General features: G+C 38.5%; 1 protein-coding gene across 5 annotated transcripts in view; it reads left to right on the plus strand.

The window, feature by feature from the left end:
- Positions 1 to 24,217, plus strand: part of LOC128894391 (E3 ubiquitin-protein ligase Rnf220-like) — a 160,637-nt gene that overhangs the window by 69,276 nt on the left and 67,144 nt on the right. For 3 of the 5 annotated variants that reach the window (XM_054156091.1, XM_054156093.1, XM_054156095.1), the window contains one exon: positions 6,621 to 6,668. The exons of the other annotated variants lie outside the window; for them this stretch is intronic. In XM_054156091.1, coding sequence (XP_054012066.1) covers positions 6,621 to 6,668 — 48 coding nt within the window. The remainder of the gene's footprint in view (positions 1 to 6,620; positions 6,669 to 24,217) is intronic. 5 annotated transcript variants of the gene reach the window in all.

The raw sequence follows: 24,217 nt of genomic DNA on the forward strand, positions 1-24,217 counted from the left end.
TTTCCGCGTATTACTTCGATTAGTAGCTGTCGGAATGATACCAAATCAATTCTCTCGATACCAGATAGTAAATTATAGTTGAAGCATTATCAAACGGAATTGATTTCTATTCGATTCTTTAATGACTTCCGTTTCTTAACGTGCAATTTACTTCCAAATATATTATCGGGCTGTCTGGAAAGTCCATGCCGATTTTTAGTAAGCGGTACAGGTCCGATTATATCTGAATGACTGAAAACAAATAACATATGTACATTCCTTAACAAGTGGAAAGGTTGTGGAACAAAATGGTACATACAATAATTCAATAAATATACATCAAAATTCAAATATGTCTTTGAATTTTTCTTAAAAATAGGCATTAACTTTCCGGACAACCCAATATTATACAACTTGTACCTCCAGGAGATCATTATAATTTGTACTTGTCCTTATACTTATCCTGCTAGGAGTATAGCTTTCCTCCAGCTTATGTCCTTTATCGAAATCACAACTCAGCCACTTAACTCAGGTCCTTACCTTCCATATACTTTTATATAAAAAACATTAATCAATTATATGATCATCATTACTGATTAACACTAGTCTCATTTAGTTGGGAAATTAAAAATTGCTAACTATAGGGTGTTCCTCGAAAGTATGATTATTTGTTACCTGAAGCGGAAGTTATTTATGAACGATACATTTAAAGCAGTGTTTGTATTCGCCCCAATTTGCTGGGCGATAGAAACAGCATCCTATTTTATGATTATTATTTGGCTAAACGTTGTCCAAATATTTAGGCCCGCAATATGAGTTGTGTCTCGGTATTTTTCCATGAAAGATAAGGATGTGACGGGAACCTGAAAGGTGTGCAAGTGTTTCTATTCGCTCCATTTTGCGATACGACGTCCAACATTTCGATTGATAAACAAATGGAATTACTCCGATTACTGCAGGGGTTTTAGTTCCGATTTTCTACCGCACAGCTTTACTATAATATGTTGATTTTATTATCGTTTGATTATTGAAACAGAAATATAAAGGAATTGTTTGATTTCAATTTCAAGGTTTCAATGAATAAATCTCTATAAATTCGTAGATTCATCTTTGAACGCCGCGACAAACACATATTCTCCAATATCCCTTTCGTCGACGTCGATTATCCAAACGCGCGGTATAATCGAACCGCTGGCGCTGTCGCAATTTTGCAATATTTTCGCTTCATTGACAAACGTTGTATCGATAACACTCGATCGCGTGATATTTTTTTGTCCGACCGAATCGCTTAGTCCATTGGATGATTTGTCTCCCGTTCTTGTTACTGTCGTCGGCCGCGTTTACATCGATTTATTACGCCGAGATTTCGAGCCCTTTCCGCGCGTGGATACCGAACGCCAAACGGTTAAGTGTGGGTGGCGAGACACCACAGAAACCGAGTTTTGCGGTGCTAAAATCAATTCTGTGTTTGCCTGTCAATTTATCGCTAATGGCCGGCCAGGTAACAGCTGATGATAACGCGATGCACCATGGCAGTTTGCCTCGAATGTCGCTTTTAGTGTTCAAGCATTCGGATGGCCACCGCCTCGCAACAGGCATGCACGCATACTTTGTAACTTTCCGTTGAGCGTTCATTGAATGTGTTAATCGATGATTCGTAAATATGGCGCGTATGAATGGAGATTAATTCGTCGCGATTATCGTATTCTTTGTGTGTTTCTTATCGACGTAAAATGATGCTTTCATACTTTCACGGTATTGTTTAGTTGGATTAGAATCTATGACCACTGTTAATACATGTAGCAGATAGTGTATAGTTTCCCGTCACAATCAATAAATTTATATTTTTAATGGGACCATCTGTAAAATTCGAGGAATCCCCGAGCTAAACAGTATGCATCGTCAATTGTTTTTCAATATTATCTTCTTTACTAAGAAGGAAAGTTTTTTAGGTGTCGGCATTCGATTATTTTAATTTTTGGATATGTTTAAAAGGACCGAAAAATAAGATTATATTGGGTCGTTTTCATATTTAGGGGGTGAAGCGACCCCCTAAAGCTTCAGCTGCAATAGGCTATTATTATAAACAAATCATTTTTTACAAAATTTAGGGGCAATTTTATATGCAGATAGAAATCCATGAAACTTTTTCTTATAAAGTTTTCTTATATCTATGATAGTTTCGGAGATAGCCTATCGCAGCTGAAACCTTAGGGGGTCGTTTCACCCCCTATATATGAAAACAAATCCAAAAATCATAACAATCGGAGGCGACACCTAAAGAGCTTTTCTTGTAAGTGCCAGAGCACGTTTCAAGCGTTTTTATGTCGACGATCTAAAAAGAGAGTTATAATTGTCTGTGTCAAGCTTTATCTACATTCATTCCTGCGAAGTTTAACTAAGTACCCATTTCATCTACAATCATTGCAAACAATTTTTATTTTTTCAACGTAAACATCAATCGATAGAGAAAAATTTATGTCACTGCCTCGGTGAAGTAAGTTTTATTTAAAATCGGTGATTGTCACTTGAATTGTGGTCCTTGTTAGAGGTAATAATATCGTTAATGAAATTTCCAAATGTTCAACTGCGGCTATAAATCGACGTTTAAACAACGACAATCGATATTAAAAATTGGGAAGATAGGTACGTTCCGTTAGCTTCCGGAATAGAAGAAATATATTCGCAAGATTTACTACTCGCGTCCCCCTTTTCCGAAAGCGGAAAGATGCCGGGCGTCCCACAATAGCCCGATGATTTACGCAGATATAAATACCGATCGTCCTTTTCTTTTTTTCTCTCGACCACGAAAACTTTGGCTACTCTTCGATGGATCACAAAGAAGCGGGGAATTCGTAGGCCGTTCGAAGATGCAATATCACCCCGTTATGACGGACCCGTATTTTAGTAAGGTGTGTAGGGTGGGATTCCCATTGGCCGCCTCGATGCTACGGTGTGTATCGTAACGCGCTACCGCTCAGCACGGTACACACATCAATCACCGGCATTTTAATATCGGGTACCGTACAATATCACCGACACCCATATTCCATGGTACTCTACCAACCAACCCCTCCTCCTCGAAAACCGGTTTTTATGGCGAAATTCTTCTAATTCGTCCTGTGACCCCGAACCCACACTTTTCATCCTCTATCGATGTCCACTGCTCGTTTCGATTCGTTTGTTTCCGTCTGTTCGGATCGTGTAATTGCCGGATTGATCGAGGTTTCTCATAATTTAACCTCTATAAATTGACGTGTGCACTCGCGCACCTTCGAATTTCTAATAAACATTTCTCATGTGTTTCTCTGGAAGAGAGATCTATCTTACAAATGATATTATTACTTTTCTCAGCGTAAAGACAAAAGTGGAGAATAAGATAATAATTAACCCTTTGCACACGAGACCTTTTATTCCGGTATCTGTCAGCAACTCGAGATGCTCTCTTAGCATTCTATTGTCACGAATGGTAAGCTTAGATTGACTTCGAAAATGAGATCTCTAATTTGAGATTTGAAAATCAGGTCACCTTTGCCTCAACGACCATCCTTTTATTGACACTTCGAGTTCCAAAGAAATTAAACCTAAAGGAAACCTAGTGGTGACCGAGAGTCACCACTCGAGTGCAAAGGGTTAAGATTGGAAATAATGCCTCTGTTGCACTAAGTGTTTAGAACATCGCTAATCAATGATATTAATAGTTTTTCCTTATTCCTATTAAATTGTACATTTGTAACATAGACCCTTCTTCCATTCGTTCAGTTAGTGTTACCGTCGAATCAGAATCTTTTGAGAGATAAAAGTTTTCAAAGAATTTATCGAACAATTTCATCTTAAACTATTAGGTGTGCGCACAAGGTTTTGTACCTAATTACTTTGTTAACCAAATGAAACATACCAAATTTAAAAAAAGTAAACTGAAAATGATGTTACATCAACAACTGCTATACTTATTTATTTTGATGCTGACCAGTGATATCAACATTAAAAAGTACTTTGTTCTGAAATGTAGATATATCGTTTTCTAGCACCATCTAAATGTAACCTACAAAATGTATGCATACACCTAATGTAATAGGTGCAAACATGTGCAATGCGACGTACAACGTAAAGCAGATGTTCGGCATTCGAACATATCGAGAGTTAGGTCATTAAAACAACGTTACAGGTGTAGATACACTTCTTAGTCGTTCGTCCGTTTCCTTGTATATCCATCTCTAAGGGATATTGAACGTGCAATGCGTCATCGCAATTACGGAAATCTCCAGCGAAATGTTCATTGATTAGGTTACTACTCAGCAGAACCCTGTGGTTCGTCCTTTGTACTTCAGTGCACGCGATACATGTTGCATCTGCTCCGATATGCAATTAGGAGCCCTAATCGTTAATTTACGATCGAGGTCGATGAAGTTTTCCATCGACCATTCAATTACGTGTATGTTTCATGGTAATACATATCATCTATCTATTACGTGATGGTATGTTGCGCGTTATTAGAAATTCTATCGTGCAAGATTAAAATCGTTTACAGATAAGATGTATACGAATTAAGGAAGTACTTTGATTTTTTTTTATTATGAAAATCAATTACTAGTAATTTTCTAGATAATATTTTGGTAAATAATTGGATATCACAATCCATGCCATTATTTGTCCGATGCGTTTTAAACAGTATATAACAAAAATTTGATTCGAATCGCTACATTTCTTAAAAAGCTATTTCAATTTTAAATTGTTTCATTTCAAGCTTACCTTGTACATTCACGTAGTACTTGATTACAATAAGGAAATCGTCGCACTTTGTTTTTATTTGTTCTCGTATCTTTTCCAAATTTTCTGTACAAATTTAACCAAAGAATATTTTCAAAATTCATATTCGAAGCATCCCAGTGTTCTTAGTAGTTGTACGTTGAAAAATTGGTCGATATCTGAACGGCGGAATAGGAATATTTATTTCAACTAGTCGTGATAATTAGCATTAATTAAACAGGTCTGACAGTTGTAGTAAAAGATGCAGCGAGATGACGCGTCGTATCGCGGGCGCGGAGCAAAGGAACAATTTACGTTTTGTTAAATTTCGTTTTAAATTTTGCAGGACAAACTACATACCGCAAATATTGACGTTGCGAAACGTAGAGGTTCGATCCTTTTGTAATCCATACATTACATGGACTTGTGTTTTCATTTTTAGTTGAAAACAGTTCGGGTTGCAGAGGGGTGGATGTAGGTGCTTTTATAGTGACTAGCTATACATGTCTACGCGTGTATGGGTGCACTGCATGGCCCGTAAACGAGAAATGGAATTCACCTGGAACACGTGCTGCCTTTTTCCGCCTCGTGACGCGATGACGTAGACACTGAGAGGATTATTTCACCGTGAAAAACTGATAGCCAGCATTAATCGGACAATTGTGCAGAAACATTATGTAACAACACTTCACCGTCGCGGTACAAGATACGAGACGATAACTGCATCGCTTCGATAGGTGTAGAAATTAATTCTGTTCTTATATTCAGACACAGAGTGTCCCGTAACCGGTGGTACAAGTGAGTAAAAGGGGGTGAGTCTACGTGAAAAATTGAATCGAAAATGTGGAATAAAATTGTTTCATGTGATGCTTTATTCTTGAAAAAAAAAAGTTTAAAAATTTGTCAAGCATCCGTGTACTTGATTTAGCTTCAGTTCGACGGATTTGGCTATCTTACTGTTCTGAGCAGGCAGAGTACTTCTGTGCTCCTTGCAATGTTTAGAAACATTGTCAACCTGATGATATCTCTTACATCGATTTTACTTTCTTCTTATGCTTATGGTCTTCAATGAAATCCGTCGAGCTGAACCTGGCCCGAATGTACGCGTATTCGACAAATTTACAACCTTATTTTTCTCGAAAATAAAACGTCATATGAAAACAATTTTATTCTACATTTTCGACTCAATTTTTTACGTAGAGTACCGACATTCTAAATTCTCAACCTAATCTTCGTTACAATGGATCTACTTTAAATATATTACCGGTTGATTACCAAAGTCTCAGTTTACGAGAAAAAAACTGGGTAGTAACAGGGTGAACACCCTGTATATAGCAATTTTGCAGCAGAAAAAATTAAAATAGGGTATACAGAGCCATTTCGAATAGGTATTGTTCGTTGCCTATGCCAATTTATTAAACGGCGCGTTAAATCACAATTGTCGAATATCCGATTGTTATAATAAAAATAATGGAAAACTTCGCATTCTGACCACTCCGCCGAGGAACAACGTGTAGCGATCATCGCAAATTATTAAAGCAATATTTTTGGAAATGCTCGATTTTCCACCGCCATAATTTCCACCAATGAATTCGTTAAATTAATCATTCATCTTTTCACGTTGTCAACGGAATGGTTTTTACGTCTGATGAAATTAAATGTATCGAAGTATTCCGTGTGCAGTGCCGTTGGAAAATAAGAACGTAACTTCTAAACAAAATGAAATTCTTTCTGTCATTGTTTCAAGAAGTTCATTCAAATCTCTAACAAGAATTTCAATAATTAAAAAGGAGATCTTGCAAATGAAGTTTATTATCTGAATGAACATATTACTCTCCATACAATGAAACATATTTTAATCTTGTATCTTACCAAATATTTTCTTTTTATAGCTTCGAACTGTCCTACTTTCCACTGTTCAAAAGGTGGCAACCCCATGGGTGAGAAAAAATCAAACATCTAAGATCTAACCCATTTTCCAGTAACACTGTCACGGTATACAGCCATGTATTGTTACGTGACAAAATAATATTTTTGCTATTAACGTAGTACGCTTCCCTTCACGTTTTTATGTTGACAAAAAGCACAGAACACTTTAACTTGCATTAACCTCTTCAGATTTGTGTAGAATCGACTATATAATATACTAATCGATATTGACCTATGATGTCTATCAATTTTGTAAGAGGCTTCAGGATTTTGTTTTGTAATAATAAAATACACTTGCCAGCGTAGTAGCGGCGAACACTTACACGGCATAATTCTTTACATTTAGTTATAATCACATTTACTTAGGATATATAAACATTCAGAAAACAATTAAAAGACATCCTAAGTAATTATAATCATCTATATTTTCCTTTAAAAGATTGGATATATGCCATGATTTTTTTTTTTTTTTTTTTTTTTTAGCTATGAAATCGTCTATAAGTTTATTGGCAATATGCTCGCTACTTTATTCGGATAACAATTAGAAGACATTCCAACTAATTTATAATCAATATAATTTTATTCTACATGCATTTAATTAAAACACAAAATCATAAAGATTGTTTTGGATAAAATTCTTTATTTATCTATCTACCCCTATCGATATTACACTCCATGAGATACGTAAAACATAACAACAAACTTCACAAACACCGTCGCTTTATCGATTATATCGGGACATTATGATCGCAGGTGGAAAATTGAATTTGTTAGTTAGTTCCGGTGTTAAGCGAATTACGGCGATTCCGACGAACGTTATCCTAACGTACTAACGATTCGTCGGCTCGGATATTCCGCTTTGATTCGGTTACGTAGCGAAAAGTACTCTTCAATGTCATCGTCTGTCAACGGTCTCGCTATTATTCGCGATAACGTTCGTTATATCAGGTTTTCGATATTTGAAATTCGCACCGAACCGGACGGCGAATGATGCACGCTTGTGCCAAGCCACGGCCGTTGATACTTTCGCAAAAGCTTTCGTTCGAAATATAATCCACCGGCAGGTTAAATTACAGCCACGCTGAAACTCGTGCCGTGCCAACAGATATTTCAATTGACAACGTTATTCCACAACAGTTCTAGACATCTGCGTGCGTTTCTCCCTCTGTTTAACTCTCCACGTTCGTAGTCTACAAAAAAAAAAAGAAATTGTTCGGTAGGTGTTTCTAAGAATAATTTTTGTGTATGTACAAAGTGATTTAAGATATTCGAGTTTTTCATGATACGGCTTTTCACGGTTGATACTAACTTCTGGGTGTATGTCGTGCTCTTCGGATAAGATACTTCGACATTAATTCGCTCCTTATCTGACAATTTGCTTTCAGTGAAACGTGCATGTGCAGACGATTTAAATTAAATTCAGTTCGTTTGCACATCAACAACGCTCACACCTAAGTGAAAGCAAAAATCTGTATAGACATGTTCAAAAATAAAAGTTAACGACGTTAACACATCTTCAGTTTGTCCAGTACCATTTTCTCGTACCGTGAGTACTTTTCAAAATATATCTATCTTAATTCGATTACGGTGTAAGCGATGGTAGTTAACATTTTGAAAAATATTGCAGCAGTCTAAGTGTTCTGTCGCGAACACATCGGGGAGAATGCGCCGGATTACTTTGACAAAATTATCTCTTTATTCGACGTTAAAGTCATCGATAAACACACTTGTTATTAATACATAAATTCCAGGGGCCACCGGCGTACGAAACTATCGAATTTAAAGCTAGCTCTCGTTCTTCTCTTTCGCTGTCCTCTCTTTAAGCTCTTTTACATCTATAAACGCTGATTGACCTACGAGTGATCGTTCGGCTGTGAATGCAAACAGAGGGTTTGTCTGTTCATTTTAAACCCACAATGGCAAAAATTCGAATTTTCATCATTTTCTTTTTTTTTTTTTTAATATTCACGATAATTCTGGTCAGTCTCCTTTCAGCTCGAGCCTTCATTTTTGCATTTATCGTATATCTTCCACCACATTCCTCCCTCACTCCTCGCGCATTGGTTTCCACTTTTGTGTCTATTCACATTTTGTCGTAGAGCTCACTGGGTTGTAGTTGTTTTCATTGAATGTACCAACAATTTTCAGTATTCAGTTTTCAGTATTTTCAGTCAGTAAAAATAACATTTTCGTTAAAAATTGTTTATTTTTAGAAAGAGTATTACAGACGTTCATGGAAATGAACATTTCCAAAAATTTGGCGCTCGATATTTATGAAAGAAATCCATATTATAGGTTAGTTTTTATCGTCACGGTCACTACCGATTTTAATCTAGTCAGTATCTGAACAACAACTTTTCGTAGGATACAATAAGACGTTACTGCTAGTCACTGGAATACGAAAATAACAGCACCGAGAAAGCAAGTACCGTTGTCACTGTAGGGTTATTTTCATTGTTAATAGTCCGCCCGTCTGTGCATTCTTGCTAATCTAATATACATATATATCTTAATATTTAAAACGTGTTCTTAATAATTTCGTTGGTAAACCAAGTTCCTTCCACAGTCACGTCAGGGGTGAGTTGAGATCTTTAAGGATCAAGACTGCATTAGCTCTTAATAAAATAAAATTTTGTACGGTACAACGTTAACAGATTCGCGTAACTCGCAGCTTATCAAGGGAGGCTGGAAAGTTTCCAGCGAATTCGAAATTTTGTCGGGAGACCTCTTCTCCTCGTGGGAAACTTTTCGATAATGAAATCATTTTACGCGGCTAGCCGCAGGAATTCCGCGGCGTGTCCGTTCCTTTCGTTAATTACTAATAATATTCAGACAGCCCGCTGAGGGGTTGGCGCGAAATGTACACGAGGGTTGAAAAGTGTTGGGCTCGAGAAAGAGGAAGTGGTAGCTGGTCGGTGCGGGATTTCCATAGGCAAACAGACGGCCGTAGGATCGCTGGCAAGAAAAATGAATAAAATTATGAAAGAAGGGAAAATTTCGAGAGTAGATGGCGGCTGTGAGAAAAAGAAAGAGTAGAGGAGAGGTGCACTGTCAGTCGTCTGACAGCGAGGGGATGAAACGTGCTGGAAGAACGAGCATACGAGTCACCGAGGGTGCTCGGTGTACGATTTTTATACGAAGGGTATAAATCGTCGACGAGGAAATTCGCGCCCTTTTTTTTCTTCTGTTTCTTTTTTACGCGTTCCTCGTGTCTTCCCTGTCGTCATTCTAACGCTCGCGCGAGACGTCTCATCGCTTCTCAATTCTTCTCTTGTACATTTATCTGGAAAACGAGAAGCTGAAGTTTCGAATAGAGAGGTAGCTTTTATGGGAACAAGCCTTGACGTGATTGTATGGGACCGATATTTATACAGGGTGGTCCCACCTAAACTAGACCACTTGAATATCTCTTCCAATTATGACGGTACAAACAATATTTTTTATGCGATTTGAATGATACGAAGAAACCAATACGATACAACGATTTCTTTTTTTTTTTTTGCTCATAGTTTTTGCATATCTTTTTATTATTCTCATAAAAATGATTCTGAATTAGGATTTTCTTCGTGCATCGGGAAACTCGAAGCCGACGATCGACGAATCGTTTCTTCGCCGATACAAATGATTGTCGATAAAAGTTTTGCGGGGTGTAGATGAAATCGGAAGCTTTTACGTTTTTTTTTTTTTTTTGAAGGAGCCAGACTGCTAACTGCGTGGCCATATTTATACGGACACACAAGTGGCGCGCGATGATCGACAGAGCAGGGCACGTGATAGCTTTATAAATTCGTGGCTGTGTATATGGGCGCGCATGTATCCCTAGTAAATAAATACGTGGAAGCACGTATTATTCACCGGGGATCGAAGTGGAGAGTATTATGGAATTTATTTAATCCACCGGGCGCACTGGCTTTGTCACATACGAATACACGAAATTGCAATCGATGATTATATTCCGGTGACTGTTGTAAACGAAAACGTTCGTTAGCAGGATCTTCAAACGAGGATTCGGGCGAAATTTCATTTCGGATGTGTGTGCTGGTTTTTTTGTTCCATTTTTATTATTTTTCTTTCTTTTTTTTTTTCATCGTTTGTCCGTGCCGTGGAAACAAACTCGCTCGGTGGCCCCCGTCGGAACGAGCAACTGTTGGACGCGTAACCGAGAAATCAAGTAATTAATCTTAATTAAGTAGCTGTTAGTGGCTCGGTAATGTTCTAACGACGAAGGTTCGTCACGGAATTTATTTGACAGGGCAGGAAAATTTCGAAAATTCCGACGGGTTATGTTATGATATTACGATAGGTGGATCTCATCGAACGTTTCGTGGATTTATTAATACGCGAATTTAATCCTTTGAAGCATGGCCGAAACTATTTGGCGGATATTAAAATATCGTAGTATGCGCCGCGTACCGTGTGTGGCGGTTTATAGATGATTTCGAGCTCTCACTGTGTTTTCAGCAAGAAAATTTTTCGAACGAACAATCGCGCGCCTTTCCGTTATTAACCTTTTTTCCTGTTAACTTTTCGCGCCTTTTTCCTTGTTTTCATTTTAGTATCAATGGTTGGCAAAAGTTTCCGTCGTTTCTGTATGTAATTTCTCTATTATTAAATTACAAATCGCACAATATTTTTTAGTAAAAATATTTTTCACCACTTTCTATCACCTTTTCGCAACGTTCTGGCGAAAGATGGACACCGCGATGGAAGGAGTCATTTTCCTAGTTGATGAAATTATTTGCAACTTAGAAATGAAATTAGTGTAATATTTTCTTATATGATACTAACTGTGTATTAAGTATTAATCCCACACGTGAGAAATTAATTTTTTGCAATGTCAGACGATCGTTGTCTCGTGTTAAGTAGCTGGTATATGAAGATTAACATCCAGAAAGCACACAAACTGTTCTACCATTTAACCACCTAAATCCTCTGATTAATTCGAACAATCGAGATTCTACTGTATTTTGATCGAAGCAGATCTTCGCTTTTAATAACGATAACTAACATTTTCTATGAATTCAGTCTGTAGACGGTCAGTTAGTTGTAAGTACGCGTACTATCTGACACAGACCTGTCAGACAGCAGCAGCTTCTTAGGAAGAAAATCGAGGAGCGAGGACATCGGTATCGCGGGTACAGAAGTTCTGTCGATTTGTCGCATCTGTGCACGTTAGGAAGTTACTACGTTCGCCTGCCACTTAAATCACTCCCGGGAAAAGGCCGAGGGGTGTAACGGGCCGAATTATGCCTAGTTTCGTCTTCCACGTACAACCTCGTCACCGAAAGTTCATCCCCTTGTCGGATCCCGGGACAACCGACTCTTTATTACACCGTAAAGTTTTCCACGATGGACACGTGTTCCTGATCGCTATCAATCTCCTTCTGATCCTCGGGAGTACACCACTCATCGACACAGTGCTTAAATCGTGGCGTCGTCGAACATCCGTGATCTTTTATCTAGCTAACGAATAATCATTTAGATAGACAAAGTTATATCTAAGAAAACTTCGTCAACACGTTCGCGCCTCGCGAATTAATTTTTATCCCTGTGACAGTTTATCTTACCTTTACGCAAGTATTATATCAGATGTAGAAATGAATTCTGTGCCTTCTTAAAGTAAACTTGCTATTTATTTATAAGGACAAAATTAAAATAGATTTTCTTTCAAGGGAATTCATATATAGGAAGTTTCACAGAAATAGTTATTTCTGAATAAAAATAGCTCCTCGACATCTCATTGAAATTTGAACACATGTACGTATCGAGTGATCGAAGCATTCGAGGTAGCTCATCGAATTCTAATAAAAATTATTTACTCACGAGTTTCTCGTATCGCCGTGTAAACACGTAAGTGGTAACCTTTAAAATCTTCGTTGCAATTACATAGCTCGATTAGATCAAATGAGTCCTATTCGATTCCAATCGATATTTCTAATATAGTATTCGGACCGACTACGAAAGTTTTACGGCGTTGATGATGAAATGTCGATGAGAAATTCCTTCGACAAATACTTTTGAAATACTTTCTCTCGACTAGGGAAACCGTAAAACGAACGTAAACGCGGTCGAAGTGCGATTCGGCCAGTTAAAATTAGATGTTTGAAGTCGAAAGGTAGATCGTACGAGGTTGTTACGGTGGCGGACGGGTGAGAGCAAGAGGATGGGGTTAGAGAGACGGATAAAGGGATGGAGAAGCACCATACGGACGAGCCATTTAAACTTCTCACCCCCGAAACCACACGCTTGTCCGCATTCTGACTTATACCAGGCATCGTTCACCCCGTCCTCGAGCCCTCTCTCTTCACCCTCTCTGTCCGCCCTCAGTCACCCCTTACTCCCGCGTTATTATACGCGTTTGACATTCGCCACTTTAACCCTCTTCGGCTGTACGACGAATCGCTTTGGGAGCGGAAGCGAGCCGCCTTCTGTTCCTGTTTTTTCTCTTCTTGAAAAATTTCGAGCATTCGCGCTCATCTCACATTTTTATTATTACAATTTTCTCTACTTCTTATCTACTTACTTACAGTAATGTCGCGAGTGTAACGCGTATTCTTACGTCAAGAAACTTCAGCTGTCTATCGTTTTATATGGTTATTTAACGAATTATTGCTAAACAAACCACATACTCGTCGTTTAATTAAAGTTAAAATTGTTGTTTGTCGTTAACTCGATTTTTCTTTTTTGTTTCAGGTAAGTCGTGAAAGCTTTACAAAGATGAATCTAGCAATCACATGTCCCACCATAGGTATTTATCGTAATTTCTTATTATTAAAAAAGTCGTATCAGTTTGTGTCATAAATATAAAACTTTCTATAGTAAGCATCAATGAGTATAGAATCGAACATATGATCTCTTCTGCTTTTTTTGCAACTCTTTTCTTTCTAATAGAATAATAATTCCGCTATCGCGCCAGTTCAGTTATGCAAAACTTATAGTTTATTAAGCTATATGACGCAACTTTCTAGCATATATTTCTAATATGCTCCTTCTTCATAAATTATCACGAACAGACTGTATTTAATTTCATCAAAACTAAATAATCGTTATGTTCGAAGCACTTTGCTAAAAATTTAAATGCTCTCATCGACCTATTCATTGCTCTATAACTGGCGTGCCATTCCTTTTTTTAATTTGTTAACGGTAAACGTACGGTTCACCAACGTTTAATCAGAATGTGAGCATCGCCTCGTACCGTCAAGGATGAAGGAGAAGTCTCGTAGGTGGAACTAAATGGACATTCGAAGGTCCGAGTTATCGGTCCGAAAAGCTGCGGCTCTTATGAATGACGACGCAAAAAGCAGCAAACCAGGGGTTCCGTCGGAGCTTAAGCCGAAGTGTCAGGGTGATTAGCGGGCATCGGCACGCGTTACATTTCGACAAGCCTCGGTTACAAATACCCTCGCAGGCGTGCTCGTCGGTGCGCTGACCCGGCAGCTGGCTGCTGTCTAATCTTTCCTCGATTACGGGGCTAGATGTAAATCAAACCCAAAACCCTACACCAATATACCTACCTGCTATATACACGAATCCGCGTCGTCACTCCCTACCCTCGTTTCCCGCGAAAATTTCGTGGCTTTGCAAATTTCCATTTCGTCCTGGTATGCTTCTATCTCCGTGCCCCCGATGATTTACGGAACGTTTATTATGGATTCTCCCGCAGATTGGCGTTGATTTGTTTTCGTCGTTTTACGAATTCCTTAATTAAAATATTTTCCTATCGTTTAGAATGCTCGCTGGCCGCGCGATTCGGCTCGCAAATCGCAGGTTTCGTGATATGTAACAAAGAAACATCCATTTACTTTTTCGGGGAAAAGCTTAAGTCCGTCTAGTAATCGTTAGAGATCTATTAAGTGATTACACAAAATTGTACGTTAGAAAAAGAAACGAAGAGTCAAAGGTACACAACCCAATGTGTAGAATATTTTATAACGTAACATTCTATGCTTTTTTATACCATTACATACGGAGTGTCCAGAATGGTGTAGTACAAGCACCAACATAGTTATTCTACATGGAAAAATGAATCGAAAATGTGAAATGAAACTTTTTCATACGAGTCTTTGTTCTCGAGAAAATTGATTTACTACATTTTTGGGATACACGTGCAATTGAGTACGACTTGTCTGACGCACACGTTTGTTACTCGTTGTTTCCGTGTTTTGGCGTATACGAACATGTAGGTATGGTCTTACACGATTTATATACATAGATACATGTCAGAACGGTAAAAAATGCAAGTGAATCATCCCTCAGAAATCTTCAATAAAACGTCCAAATTGGCAAAATCACGATTTTAACTCGAACCGAAGTGCGGTTTTTGAGATATCGCGTTAACATGTTTGAGAAACAGCGTCTCAAGAAAAACGCGTGCAAAATTTCTTGTTTGGCAATTTTAAACATCTTTTTTTTTCCATGAAAGTTTAACATCGCATCAACCACACTTATGATTTTGTTAATATAATTTAGTGGAAATGCTTTAAAGATTGTAAGCAACAAGAATATGAAAAAAAAAGATCTACTTTTTTGACCTAGGAAAAAATAGTACCTCCTTAGGCGAAGACTGTTCTAGAGTAAGAGACCCACTCGAGGAGGACGGTAGAACGTTTAATCGCGGAAAATCGTGAGGCAAAGAAGGTCGGGAGGACACCGCAAAACAAGTTAGCGTAATCCGGTTATTCAATTGATCGTCCTTCGAGGAGCTATTCTACTAATTGTCTTTCTCTCACCCCTGTTCGTTGGAGGGCGGTCGGATGTCGTACGGATAGCAACTGTGCCCCTACACTCGTCCCCGCCATGATAGATCACACGAATTTACTTACGCGTTCAGTTGCACGATTTACCTGCGGTGAACCGCACTTTACACGACGGAATAATATTAATTATAAGCGGATGTGGATGTTTTGATTTCATCGCGCGGCAATTAATTTGTAATCCGGATGCGGTTCAGCCGCAGTGACATTATACGATTCGGTCGGCCGAAAATATTCATGCACATGGAAATACCGTTACGCGTAACTAGATTCGATCGAACGATCCCTGTGCACCGTTAATTCGTTCTTAATTGTTTGATCGATCACAGCCATCAACTTGCGCACGGAAAGTTATCGAACGTATGTACTCGGAGAGAGGTTTAATCAGAATTTTGTAATGGTAATTTTTAGGAACATCTCGGGAATCATTCCTTTCTTTCCTTTCGTCGCGATATAGTTTATACAGATTCATAAAAAAAAAAAAAATGTCTGTTTCGTGTATCAGCCATCGAATAGTCAGTTAGTTTCGAAAATTTGACGTAATGGCACAAATGACATTTATTCGTTCTTGATGCGAAAGAATTTTTTACTTATAGTCAGATAATTATCCAAATTGCATTTGATGAATATTAATATACATCGAAATCCAAAAGACAGGGATTTATTCGCTTTTGCTTGATAAGCTATCTATCTATCTTAGGTACTTTACCTACACTTTTTACGCTTTTATAATTCTATACCGTTTATCGTAAAAGTTGCTAACGACGAATTCGATTTACTATGAAAACTTCGTATGAAACTAAAAGAAACAACAAAATCGCGAACGTACCATATCTTTCAAAGTACAAAAATATTATACAAGATCGTTGTTGCCAGTGGAAACCGTTTCCGTTGGTCGGTGGACTTCACGCTGGTGGTTTATCGAGGAGGAGTAACGCGTGGCGTGGAACGCGGGAGACTCGTGATCGGGAAAGCGTAAGAAAAGATCAACGAAAAATGTCTTTTCGAGCGTCGAGCGGAATGGTTAAGCGCGCGGCGTCTTTCCGGCGAATCGTCGCGGCGTGAAACGAAACGGAAGGCGAAATCCGCTCGAGGGCGTCGAGGAAAGAGGGGGCTCGGTGGATCATTCCTCTTTCTGCTAAAAATACGCAATCTCGCAACCCTGTCAGGCTGAAGAATTGAAATACACGTACCCTCCTTTCTACTCTCCTCGTCTCCCCTTTGATATCGTTTACCCATAATCATTTAATTTTCTCGAAGCGTCGCGTCGACCGTGGAAACTCGTAGAACGTCTTCCTTCGTGTACCCCGATGGGAGCCCTTTAAAACTCTTCTGGTCTGTCTCGTGCATCTCCTGCCGAGCTTTCCTCGGGTTTCTCAAATATCCGCGATCGTTCCACTCTTTGCTCGCGTTAGCAAGTTTCTCTCCGTGGGCTTCCGTAGTTTTCTAAATATGTCGACGTGATTTGATGAATATACGTAGCGAGGCACGCGGTACAGTTAGGTTGTAATACCTCGTTTTTCGTTTACGCGATAAGAAAGTGGTGATGAAGCTAGTTGAACTGTTTTATAACGCTTTCCGATTGCTTAACCACGGAGGAATAACCCTTGTTGGACTGCTTGTTTGCACAATATGAAAATATTGAATCGCGGAGAGCAGATCTTACCCATCAAAGTCTGGAAGAAAGGAAGACCCATGTACAAGTCGAAGGAAATATTGTTACATGAATTTTATGATATTCTCCATCCTTGTGTCTCAAGGAAGAAATTCCGAGTATGATTTCAGGTTGCAATGGCATAATTTATTCAATGTAGACTGGAATTCTTCAAGGCGGTATTCTTAGGTCAATACTTAACCCTCTAAGCGATTGAACCCTTAACAATTTAAGCTCTAACAGCCTGGGACCAAAATGTGATGTTTACATTTGGCCCGAACAATGCTCCACGGGCCAGGCTCGTGATAATCAGATTTCGTCCAAATATCCGACCACGAGTCTCACGCGTGATTTCAGCTCGAGGAGGTAACTTATACCATTGATTTCCAAATTTAGGGCATTGAGAATGTCTAATTTCCCTTGGAATTACTTTCTCGTGGATGCAACAATTCATCTACGAGGTCATATTTTAAATCGGCTTGTATATTTTATATGTTTTTCGATGCTTTAATGCTTCAGCTTTTCTAATGTTTGTTCATTCGAAACCGATGAAAGGACCTAAACGAAAACGTAGACCTCAGAGGCTGTAACTGTGTTTGGTAGGAGCTGCAGTACGGGTTTGGCGAACGCGAGGTACCCGAGCTTGTTGAAGGTCTAGTGGTCCACTTATCAGAGACTAGAGAATAAGAGAAAATAGAACGATGAGAATATATCATACAAAAGAGAAGAAAAGTATGAACATACGTTTTGCAAAGAATAGTAACAAAGCTTCGACGAGCCACGATGTTTCGTAATTGATAAAGTAAATAAAGTAGAAAAGAAAAAAATGAAATAACATGGCCTGAATACATAAAAACTAACCAAGCAACCAACGAAAATGTCTCGAGAGACGTGTCATCTGTTTCAATTCACACACGATTCGTCGTTGTTCCGTGAAACTAGAAAAACGTCGAAGGAATATCGGCATATTCGCCAGAGCTTTCGAAATATCGCCAGAAACCCGAGATATCCGTCGGCCTGGGGAGTCACAGATATTTAAATGTCAGTAGGGATCAGCGGACTGACACATTTTAGCGGCTGGAAATATTATTCGCGGGCGTATTTACGTCGTCGTTCCTTGCGACGTCCACCGGCGAGAACAAAACCCCGGGCGGGGGATGAAACGAGCGCACGAATGACAGAAGGGAGAAAAGGAGGATGGAGATCGGGGCCAGTGTCGTGTAAGAAGAAATAGAGGGTGTCGCGGTCGTTGTCGCTCGCGCGGATATACGTACATCTCTTTATTCCGGCGCGGCTTAACAATTCAATAACAGATCAAAATCGGGCGCCATGATGCAGAAATACATCTGCCTCGTAGTTTGCATCGAAAGTGTTTTCCTCGATGTCTCCGTCCTGTTATTGTTACCCGTCTTCTACCGGGATCTAACTGTCCTCCACCACTCCGAGAACCTTTAAGTAGCGTCCCTTTTTGTCCGAACGCTTTTTCCCTTCCTCTCTTTTCTTTGGTCATATTCGACTTCTGCATTATTAAACTTTTCTCGTGACGAGATGGATTATGGGATCCGCGGATGTTGGATTTAATCTTTCGCTTAACGAGTTACGGGCAACTCGTTCGTTGAATATGGTATTTGTATCTATTTTATTTGGACCTTCCAGATCCGCGATTAATATCTTCCATTAAGGAATGTTTCTGTCTTGGAACAAATTTGAAGCACATTCTAAAGTTCATAATTTGCGAAAAGGTTTTCGTCTCGTTTCTCGACATTCAAAATAGCTCGAATAAATATTTAAATTCGTTTATGCTATTTTTACTTTGTCTTAACCATAGTATTCATCTTACTTCCCATGTCGCTGTGTTTTTTTTTTTTTTTTTTTTTTTTTTTTTTTTTTTTTTTTAAATATTTTAAATTTATGCGAGTCTAATCGACACTGGTAATGGATCTTACGAACACGGGGATTGCTTACGCATATTAAATCCTTGAAGCAATATATGCAAATAGTATACAGACTGTTCATTTTCTTTAGAAGCATTTTAAGTTATATATTATTTTATTAAAATTGAAGCAGTAACAAAATCGCAGTTATTCAGGGTAATTACAGTTATAATAGAAACATTCCTTTAATTAAGTGCGCCAATTATTCCTTATTCTTTTGTTATTATTTTGGTGTTATTTTACGACATATCAGTTTTGGACGAAACACGCCAAGTTCTTTTTGTAATCGAAATAAATGCAGGACTTTTCAAGGATGTATCGTAAAACTGATAATCGTTCAAGTTATCGGAATTTATGATACTCCGAGTCGTTTAGGGACACCGGTGACGTTATTGTATTTCGAAATTTGACGACTTGGCGCGCAACACGGAGAAATCGAGGCATCGGCGCTGCCACTCGCTAGTACCTATTCGGTTCAGCTTTATGACCCAGCATAATTTAGCGGGTAATAAAGTCACCCGCTTCCGATTTCCATAACATTTCTGAGATGATTAGCAACAACTTTCTGTTGCTCGAACGGTGACTACAATTTTCAAGCGGACTTCGCGACGAATTCCGTCACGCTATCTTTGAAGAGACTTTTCGTATCGTCGAAGTAGTGATAGTAGTAGTTGTAAATCGCGGACGTTAAGATCCAGGTATTTGGATCGGTCATGGTGAAGATACGGAAAATGATTGCTAAATTGAAATCTTGGGACGTATCGATGATACGATCCGGTCGTTCTCCGAGAAGCCAAATACTTGACCGGTAATATAAGTTTACAGTACTGGATCGGCGATTACAGTTCGGTTTATCGAGTTGCAGCGAATAGCGAGCAGGTTGCAGGCAATTCGTATGTATTGAAAGAGTATTCCGTGCCGAACTCAAGTCGGAGACTTCAACGTCGCGTCGGACGGCGAAGTATTCCAATCCTTTTCCCGTGATACATTACGATATTGGGACATCCGTTTCTTATTTTACTTATTTATCTTATTAAATTGCAGACTTTGGTATCAATGTATAAAAAAGAATTCGCGTTTTTAACAAACTTCAAAAATTAGGCTAAACATCGTAAAGTACGAAATTTCCAGATAAAACAAAAGAAAAGATCAATTGTTCTATATGATTAATGTGTTAATGAGTGAGATTCGAAGTTTAAAAATTAAAAATTGCTACGGTTTATAGCCATTATTTTCAAGTAAGGATAATACAATATTTAAAATTTGCGGTACATGATAGAAAATGTTGCATATGATAGTTTTTAATTTTCTACATTTTCTTACATATCCGCGTTGATTACTTTGCAATATTTTGCCTTCGTAGCGAGCGGTGCTTTTATTCCATCCAATTATACGTTGGTAAATACCATATTTGCAACCTTGCATAAAAGAAAAATGAAGGTAACACAATCTTAAAAGATAGACTCGTTTGCAAAGATCAATTTTGTCCTATATCGGTCGTCGATTAAACTCGAGAAACGTTTAAACGTCGTAACTTTTTCTTGCGTCGACTTTATTCACCTTTTAAATGTATTTTCTTACGCAACGAATATCTACAATATACTTAACGTATCAATCAAAAAGTTATCATGTTGCAAAGCAAATATTGCATCAAGAAATATAACCAATATCGCAGAATTGAAGTTGGTCCAGTACCAATTTTGGCCGGACCTTCTGTCAGAAAAGTGTTGCACCTTGTTTCAGTTTCCAGAATCACCTTGTATATCAAGCATACAGAGACGAATTAAATTTCACACGGTTGCCATGCTAATGCAATAAAGTAGTTGCCACAGATTTTATGAAAATCAGGGCGGGGTATTTTATCGCGTAAAAGAATGTCGGCCAATTTAAAATTTTGTAAATCCACGACGGGCGGTGGTTGTGGCGTCCAGTCTCGTCTCGAGTCATCTGGCCCCGTCTCGCGAATCGCCGCCAGCAGCTCGAGAAAGTAGTAGAAGTCGGCAGTATAACTTTACAACACTGGTTTGACACGGCGATTAAGCGAGAAGTTTAACGATCGATCGGGCCAGCTAAAGTCCCTTGAACTGAAAGGCGACCAGAGCCGAAGATTTTTCATCGCATTCTTGCATCTTCTGACGCGCGAACGTCAAAAAAAACGTTACTTCGAGGAAACGGCAGTAAATGTAAATCGTGAATCGTGTTTTTCCTATCTTCGCTGTTGTGCGTATAAACGGAAATTGAATGCGAAATTTCGTATCACCGAGGTATTTTTCATCGACCGTGGTTGGAATAATGTATTTAAGTATAGTACGAAGTTCAACGAATTAAGGGGGTATCCTGAATTAGGAGGTCTAAAAAAAGCTGTTTTTCGTGAATTTTTTTAGAATGGAAACAAATAATTAATTCTATCGAACTTTTTATCCTATTTTCATACATATTTGAGTAGTCTGTAGAAATTTTTTCAAGAAGAAATATTCAAATTGGGTTGATTGCGAAGCACATTTGTAGAACACCGCACAATTAAAACCTCCTACCGACGGAAAAGATGCAGGTAATTTTGGTTTTACACAAAAAATAACCAAAAGAAATTTTCATTTTCATACATTTTTCTTCTATGTAAACTAAGAAAATTCATACAAAAAAAATTTTAAATAACTTTTTTATCAAGTTAAAGTGATTTTTTTTCACCCAAAGAACTCGTTCTTTTCTTCAAACTTGCAGTAATTCCACATTTCACCATTTTTGCGGGTTTTTCTTAGTTCGCATAGAAAAAAAATGTATGAAAATGAAAATTTGTTTTGGTTTTTTTGTATCAAAGCAAAATTACGACCTGCATCTTTCCCGCCGATAGTTGGTTTCGATTGTGAGGTGCCCTACAAATGTGCGTCACAGTCGACTCAATTTGGATATTTCTTGTTGAAAAAATGTGGACAGACTACTCAAATATCTATGAAAATAGGATAAAAAGATCAATGGAATTAATTATTTTTTTCCATCCTAAAAAAAAATTCACGGAAAACAGCTTTTTGTAGACCTCCTAATTCAGGATACCCTCTTAAGTTTAGTTTTATAGAAACATGGATTTCGACCAACATAATTCATTATTTTTATGATTTCTTTTTTATCAGGAAAAGAAGTCAAGCAAATGCCATTTGAGATTGTCATCGTTATTAAAATATTTACAATTTAGTAAGTTTTGTAAGTAACTGAATAAATGAAAATTCGATAGGACAAGGTCAGAATTATGTGGTGGATACGGCATCAAGTCCCAACCAAGCCCTCACAATTTTTATCGAATGATCAAACGCGTGTGTGGCCTTACGTCGTCTCGGTGGAACACAATACCTTTACGATTTGCCAATTCTGGTGATTTTTCGTGAAGTTCATTGTTCAGTTCGATTGGTTGTCGCACGTCTCAGTTTATCGTTTCGATGCGTGCTAAAATCACAAAGTAGACGACTCCCTTGTAATCCTACAAAACTGATAACATAACCACTCTCTTTTACGCATATCAACTTTGGATGTAGTTGATGTCATACTAAACAACTCATTTTTCATCGCCTGTCAGTACGTGTTACAAGAATCATTTTCGTTACGTTAAGTGAATTTCATAAGTTCGCAAAATACTCATAAATTTAGCTTTTTTTATGAAACCAAGATGTTTTAAATATTTGTTCAGTGCATGTGCGAATATGCATTGAAATGTAGCGATCAAACATGTATGGTTCATAACTCTTTCTAAGCTAATACGTTTAGCCTCTGATTTAGGTATCATGGATTGACCTGTCTCTTTTTAATGGACAGCTGCACATTATATAATCGATGTCCTATCTCAGACGTGAGTATTCACAGGGTAGATCTTGGGGGCCCGATCTTATTCTACTAAATCTTTCAATAAATTTTCGAGAAAAATTAAGGTTTTGAAACCATGGCATTGTTTAAGGTTCTAATATTGTCGATAGTTTCATATTTTTTTTTATACTGAATCGTTGAAGAGTTCCCTCAACTTCTTTCCACATTTTAGTTTCATAAAACCGGCTGAAGTCTTTATATGCTACTTTGTATTCGTCAGTGTAATCCAATGACGTGGCTTCTCTGGATAGCCAATCCGCCTCCTCGTTCCCTTGACTTCCAAAATAAGACGAGATCCCTCAGAAACGCAACTTTATATCTACTTGAACCAAATTTTTAACTAAACTCAGCTTTCACTGTGAACTCTAGAATTCCACGATCAACTTGAACATTACTAACTGAACTTACCTATATTTCACCACGAATAGCTATAGAAATTCGCAATTCCTTCTTTACTGACACGATATTTTTCTTTATCTCTATACACCTTCCAATACAGGGCCAGCGTGACATTTTGCGGGGCCTGAATTCACATTCAACTCCACCGCTTAAATTTTACAACCCGGAATTATTTATCTACAAATTCTGTTACATATCATATATTTTATATATGATGAATATTAAATAATAATACTTTGATTATTTTTGTCACTCCTTTAAACTGAGTCATCGCTACTAAAAAAAATGTCTTGCATCTGTTAATGGTACCATCATTCCGTAAAAAGTTAATCGAAATCGGTGCCTTTTAATTGGGTAATTGTCGTATTACCCCGAAACCGCGGGGCCTCTCAAAACGCGGGGCAAAATCTGCTTTGTGCCGGCCCTGCTTCCATAGCTTACGGTATACCTTGACTTCAGTCTCGAAGCGTACGTATATTACCTAAAAAAAAAAAACGAATAAACAACCTCATTTTTGAGAGATTTCAAGAGGATGCATATTTAGTCTCCGGCGATACTTTTGTGCGACAGTGTATATCCTCGAATCACCCGTTACATCGTGGCGAGAAACACGCGTGCACGAATGCAAATTTGCATGTTTGTTGCTAAGCACACGAAGATGCCGAGTTGTCGTCCGTCGGCGTGAGATGTGGTCCGTCAAAAAGTCGTAAAATCCTGAGGGCCGCGTCTCGTCGCATCGCGTCGCGTCTGGAGGGACCGAACGACACGACGCGATCCAGCGACCAGCGAGCAAAAAAGAGGAGCGTGGCCAGCGTCGATGCACGCGCTGACCGAGCCGTGTGCGTGCACCGTCCGCTGTGTAGAAGGCGAGCTTTCGCGCCGTTCTCCAAGTTTATACGCGCGATTCGTAAAACTCTCGGTCATTCCGAAGCTTCGCCTTGAACGGCTGACGGCGGAGATAGTAAAAG

This window comes from Hylaeus anthracinus, unplaced genomic scaffold, assembly GCF_026225885.1.
Source record: "Hylaeus anthracinus isolate JK02 unplaced genomic scaffold, UHH_iyHylAnth1.0_haploid 3, whole genome shotgun sequence".
In the NCBI taxonomy this organism is placed as follows: domain Eukaryota; kingdom Metazoa; phylum Arthropoda; class Insecta; order Hymenoptera; family Colletidae; genus Hylaeus; species Hylaeus anthracinus.